At 34.8% G+C, this 6,000-nt stretch overlaps 1 protein-coding gene across 3 annotated transcripts in view; it reads right to left on the bottom strand.

The window, feature by feature from the left end:
• The window catches only part of PRDM6 (PR/SET domain 6), a 148,586-nt gene that overhangs the window by 43,297 nt on the left and 99,289 nt on the right, over positions 1-6,000 (bottom strand). For all 3 annotated transcript variants that reach the window (XM_031939120.1, XM_031939114.1, XM_031939107.1), the window contains exon 4: positions 1,742-1,869. In XM_031939120.1, the coding sequence (XP_031794980.1) occupies positions 1,742-1,869 (128 nt within the window). The remainder of the gene's footprint in view (positions 1-1,741; positions 1,870-6,000) is intronic.

The following is a 6,000-nucleotide window of genomic DNA, read 5'->3' as shown; positions in this document are numbered from 1 at the left end:
TAATATTGACAGATGGTAATGACTTACTCATGACCACCTTCCTCTTAGGCTTTTTCTCAGTTTTTTGAGATGTGGCATTTGTCTGTAAAAGTGCTCTTGGTATCCATAGCATCTTTAATGTTTGTTGTATAGATAAAAAATGTTTCACAAAAACTTCAGGGAAGTTATGCATCTGTATTAAACACAAGTAAAGACTATTTATAACTCTGAAACTAATCTTTCCTTCAGATTATAATTTTTACGTTTTAAAAAAGCCAAAGATCATCTAGGTATAAAAGCCTGTAGAGTCCAACTGTTTTCCTCTAAATAAACTGGTACAATTTAGGAAGCATCTAGAATTTCACAACTTTTAACCTGTGTCAGGAAGAAATTTAAAATGTTTCATTTGAAAACCAAAACAGAAAAGAAAAATAAATAGCTGTAGGCAAAAATGTAAGTTGGCCCAAAAAGGGAATTCTGCTTTGATGTGTCTATAATGCCTAATAAAGCTAAACAGTTGCTTCTGATACTAAAGGGAACACAATTGTTTATATCTGAGGTCATATATTTATACGACACATGTTTTCATGGGATTTTGGTGTGAGAACACTTAGCTATGCTTTGTGTTTCGTCCAACTGATTTGCATCTGCCTACTCATTTCTGCTCTAACCTCTTGGCAGTTAAGTGAGAAGTGCTTGAACAACAGGTGCGCTGAGTTGATGTGGTTTACTATCTTGTAAATCCTGTTTTTTACTTTGCTTCCCAGAAACCTCAAAGTCCAATTCTGAGTGAAAAAGGTTGCTTACCCTCCACACCACTTAGGAAATCATAAGTGTCCTTTGCACCGTAAAACAACCTCAGCACCTCAAGCCACATCCCAAGTGATCTGATAGATGCCTGAGCTTTGTCTGATGGAAGTGGAGGGATGGAGACTCCAGGCTCAGGCCAGTTGCTGCAGAACAATCTCAGCATTTCCTGCAAGGGTTACCTTGGGCCACTGATTCACACATTGCCTTTGTGTAGATGAAATAGTTTCCCTTGGGAGAAAGGCTGAAGGCAGCTGACAGTGAGGATTCTTCAGGTTAAGTCTAAAGGACAAGGGACCAAATCACATGGGACTCAGTGCCTCAGACTCTGTCCAGGGCACCCAGATTCAGCTTTATCTGCATTTGTTTTGGTCACCAAGCTGTGCATATCACACTGAGTTACAAACCTTAAGGATGTCTTTCTTTTTGCTCCAAAAATTGTGATTTCATTAGTGTGGGGAATTCATACTGAGGAAACTTAATCCACTGATGCAGACTGGCAGCTCCTCTGGAACCTATCTTCTGAAATAATTTGATGGGGCACTGAGTAGTTAAATGATTTGCCAAGGTCCCATAGTTAGCATATGTCTAAGTCTGAATTTGAACACATTTCAATAGAACTTCAGGCTATTTATTAAATTGAACTTCTTCATGTAAAGAATGTTAACATCTGAGAGAACACTGGTTCTCTTGGAAAACTAATTTAATATGATGATTTTACTATAATAATAGAATTGAATTTTTGGTGCAGTAAATAAAAAAAGGAATTTTTCTCTCAGTAATCTTATTCTTAAACTTTAAAAAACAAAGAACTAAGCTTCATTTGGAAATCTCACATAAAAATTCTGCCACCTTTTTCATATTTTTAAAAGCCACTTAGCAGGCCTGAATTTTCATATACAAGATATGGTATTTTGATTTCCATAAATGGTAGATAAATCAAGGTATACCTTACCTGTACTGTACTACTGTGAGATTCTGTTCCCCGCAGTGCCTCGCACATCGAATATATCTCATCCAGCTTGACTTACTAGGCTCCCCACCATCAATAAAGTGCTGTAGTGTCCCATCTTGGTCATATATCTAGAGAAGAGGTCAAAAGGTCAAGTAGTTAGAACAAATCATCAGCAATCATTTTTCCTCCTTCTCTTGATGTCTTCATGTGTCTGCTCCAGAAATTTATAACCCTGAAGCTTGCCAGGGCTTACTGATGCTCTCAGAAACTCCACTGAAATAAGAGGAAATTTTTTTTGGTGATGCAAGTCCGTCACAGTTTCCTTATCGAGCCAATCTTTCTCATATTAAACATATTTGTGGTGTCTCAAAGATGTGGCCATGTTTCCCAAAGGATATTTAACCTATTTTGACAAGCAATTCCTAAGTAATGAACTGCTGGATAAACAAAGAAATCTGGATGGAGAGGCTGCACTGACATGGCTGGAACATCTGAACCAAAGTCTGCCAGCTCTAAACTCATTAGCGTTCTGAATATTACAGAGGTAGAAAATGTTTGCTAAACAGGAGAGGGAGTTGGGGTGGGATACAGCTATGGAGCTGCCTGGCCCTAGGAGAGAACAATTCATTGTCAAAGAGAGAATAACCTCATTTCACTTTAGGGAATGGAGGGATTCAGTTGTTAGGAGTTGGAACTATTAGAAGCCTCATCAGAGAAAAAGGAGGACAGAGAGGGGGAAATATTAATTATCTATTAAATCTAAATCTCCTAGTTGAAAACTACTGACAGATTAGGTTTGTCAGCTTTTTTTTCCTAGTGAGAATTCAGGAAAATAAAATCAGCATTAAATGCAGCAATAAAAAAGCCTCAAAAGGCTGATGATAACATGATATCCTAGTGTGAAAAAATCCCATGTTGGAAGACTTGCTTTCTGGAGTCTGGCATGGCCTATAATCATTGAAAATAACTTTTCTCAACCCAATGGTAATATGTAAATGTACCAAAGTATGATCACTGACACATTCATTTGTAGATTTAACTTTCAGCCTATTATTTGACTAATTTCCATATTTAATTTTATTATGCCAAGCTCCAGAGTAATTCTAAGGTTTTTTAGATATTTTCTTTTTTTTCCTTTTCCTTCTTTCCTTCCTTCCTTTCTTCCTTCCTTCCTTCCTTCCTTCCTTCCTTCCTTCCTTCCTTCCTTCCTTTCTTGCAAGTCAATAAGGGTCAAATGATTTTCCCAGTATCACACAGCTAGTGAGAGTCAAGTATCAGAGGCACATTTGAACTCAGGTCCTCCTGATTCCAAGGTGAGTGCTTGGTTCACTATACTACCTAGTCCTGATATTTTCTTTCCAGTTAAAAAAATTACAATAATTTTCTCATTAATTAAACATTTACTTTAGTTTATTAAATATTATTAAAAAGCTAGAGAAACCTCTTTTTTCAATAGTAACTACTCATATATTTCTATGCAGTAAATACTTTACGATTATCTGATTAAATAAATATTAAAGTCACTGAATATATAATTTACTAATAAATAAAATCAATAAAAAAGTTTTTTCCCATATTTTGACTGTGAGAAATATAATTGAGTAATTTCAAACCCTCAATGTAATAGTAGATGACTTCATTTTTGGAAACAAAATTTAATCATTCTGTTTTTTGCAGACACTGAATAAAGCCTCAAGAATCCTCTCCATAGTCTTCTTAAATGTAAGAGTTCATTTCAGTTTCTCTTAAAATGGATTCTCATCAGCCATTATAGGGAAAAGTCTCTCTAGGACATCCTGTAAACAAATTCTTCTTTTCAAAACTTCTTTTCAACAATTCTTCACAAACTTGTCATAATACAGTCCTATATTGGGACCAATTCCTACAGGCAGGAAAGGCAGGTTTCAAAATAGATACAAGAGTTTTGATTACTGCATGGTTTAAGCTCAGGGAATAGAATTTTCCAATCCTAGGATCTGTTGAAATGATCTATGATGGAGTATAATAAAGACAAGAGTCTTTGGAAGCAGAAGAGCAAAGCAAACAGAGACAGTCGTGGATGGGCAGATGCCAGAAGAGGACAAGAAAAGTAGTGGGTGCACTCTCAAGCTCCATCAGGAAGGATAGAATATTTGACAGACAGGACAGTTAGGACCAAGTCTGATGAACTTTAAAAAAAAGTTCTGTTTGGGAAGAGAGGGGGCATATTTACACCCAGAGTTTACTATTCTTTTTAAGTTATTAGGTTTTTTTTTTTTAATAGTATTTTCAAGGCAGCTGTATGTAGATAAAGACAAGTTTGATCTTAATTGCTTTTGAGTCATTTATGTTTTTAATTATATACAAAAATTGTAAATAAGGAATACCAGTGTAAAACACAGCATACACAAGATTAAATTCAGGATTGAGGACTACATCTCTGTCTCAATGGCCAGGATTTTTCTCTTAGTTTAGAAGTGGATGAGTGGGGTTCTGAGATATCTTCATGAAACTTTTATGAATCTTTTCTTTCACAAGCTCCCTGACATAGTAGAGAAAAGAATCCAGTTGATCGGAAGGCCAATATACTATCCCCATCTAAAACTATAATTTCTTCAATTATAGTAGAACAGATCAATTTAAATATAGGAGCTTTTGACAGTTTCTAGCCTAGCTCCAACAAAATGGAGTAAATCAGGGAAAAGAGAATGTTGACTAAAGAGATTGTTAAATCCCAAAATTAATCCAGTAGGAGGAGAAAGGAACTGTCTCAAAGAATCAGCCTTCAGTTGAGAGGAAGAAAACTTTCTTAATCAAACTTTGCCCTCCAAAGTGCCACCTGCTGGTTGTAAATTGTACATTGCGCTAGTTCCATTTTTTAAAATGTGACTTTTCTCAGGATGAGAGCCAACAGTTCCAATGGTCTTGTGATGAAGAGATCCATCTGTACCCAGAGGAATGGGGGGGTGGGGGAGAGTGTACTGAGTGTGGATCACAATATACTATTTTCACTTTTTTTTGCTGTTTTTTGCTTTCATTTTGTTTTCTTTCACATTTTTTTCCTCTTTGATCTGACTTTCCTTGTGCAGCATGGTAATTGTAGAAATACACATAGAAAAATTGCACATGTTTAACATATACAGGATTACTTGTTGTCTAGGGAAGGGGTGGGAAGAAAGGAGAGAAAAAATTGGAACACAAGATTTTGCAAGGGTAAATGTTGAAAATTACCTTTGCATATGTTTTGAAAATAAAAAGCTTTATTAAAAAAGGATGAGAGCCAACCCTTTATGTTTTGCTTATTTTAAGCAAAGTTTCCTGCAATATATCCCAAGCATTTAGCATACTCATGTACATACATTTTAATTTTAAATTTTCCTATATTTTCAGAACTTATGTTAACTCATTTTTTATAGTTTAAGTGTAAAGTTGAATCCAATCTAGTACTGGCTATTTTTTGAGGAAGAATATGTCTATTTTAATTTTGCATTTTGCCAGATTTTTTTCTCCTCCAGTCGTGACATGTAGTTACCTTTTAAAATATACTTTTATTTCTTGTTATGGATTTTATTTTCTTATTTCTCTCATTGAAGTAGTCATTTTTGTTTGTTTTATTTTGAATACTATTTTTAAAAATTATATTCTAGATTTAAATGTCATTTGATTTTTAATACTATTTTCCCCATATAATTTTCCTTTTCCATTTTTCTTATCTGTGTCTCAGATTCCACTGTGCTGAATCCATACATTCTTATATTGCATATCAACAAAGTGACTAATAATGTCATAATCTCTTGATGTGCAAGTAGAATTCCATTGAGTCTTATTTGTATGTAAACTTTGTCAAACAAATAGTATATTTCCGAATTGCTGCTAGCATGCATGGTTGGAGTTGGCTAAAGTATCTGATCAGTTTGTCAACTTCTCTGGTGATTGGTTGAATGCTGACATTATAAATCAATATTGTAAAAGTATAAGTGGTACTTTAAAAACATTATTACTTTTTGAGTGTTGGCATTTATAGGAGATTACTGATATTTGGAGTAGACCATGTGTATAGAAATGAGAAAATTGTAGTCGTCTTGGAGGACAATGCAAATTAGCTGAGAATACTTTAGAACAACGTATATGGGAATCAGGTCAGGAGAAAATATTATGAATTGCTATTCAATGACTACTCAAATGGTCAAATTTTTAAAAAGGGACAATCCTTGGATATTGGCTCACAATGCTCCATTTAAAGTATGAGTGCTATAATAAAATTGAAGGCAGCATGTGAA

This window comes from Sarcophilus harrisii, chromosome 1 (assembly GCF_902635505.1).
Source record: "Sarcophilus harrisii chromosome 1, mSarHar1.11, whole genome shotgun sequence".
Taxonomy (NCBI): Eukaryota; Metazoa; Chordata; class Mammalia; order Dasyuromorphia; family Dasyuridae; genus Sarcophilus; species Sarcophilus harrisii.
The sequence above is the reverse complement of the archived record's forward strand: the minus strand, read 5'-3'. Positions and strand labels throughout refer to the sequence as shown.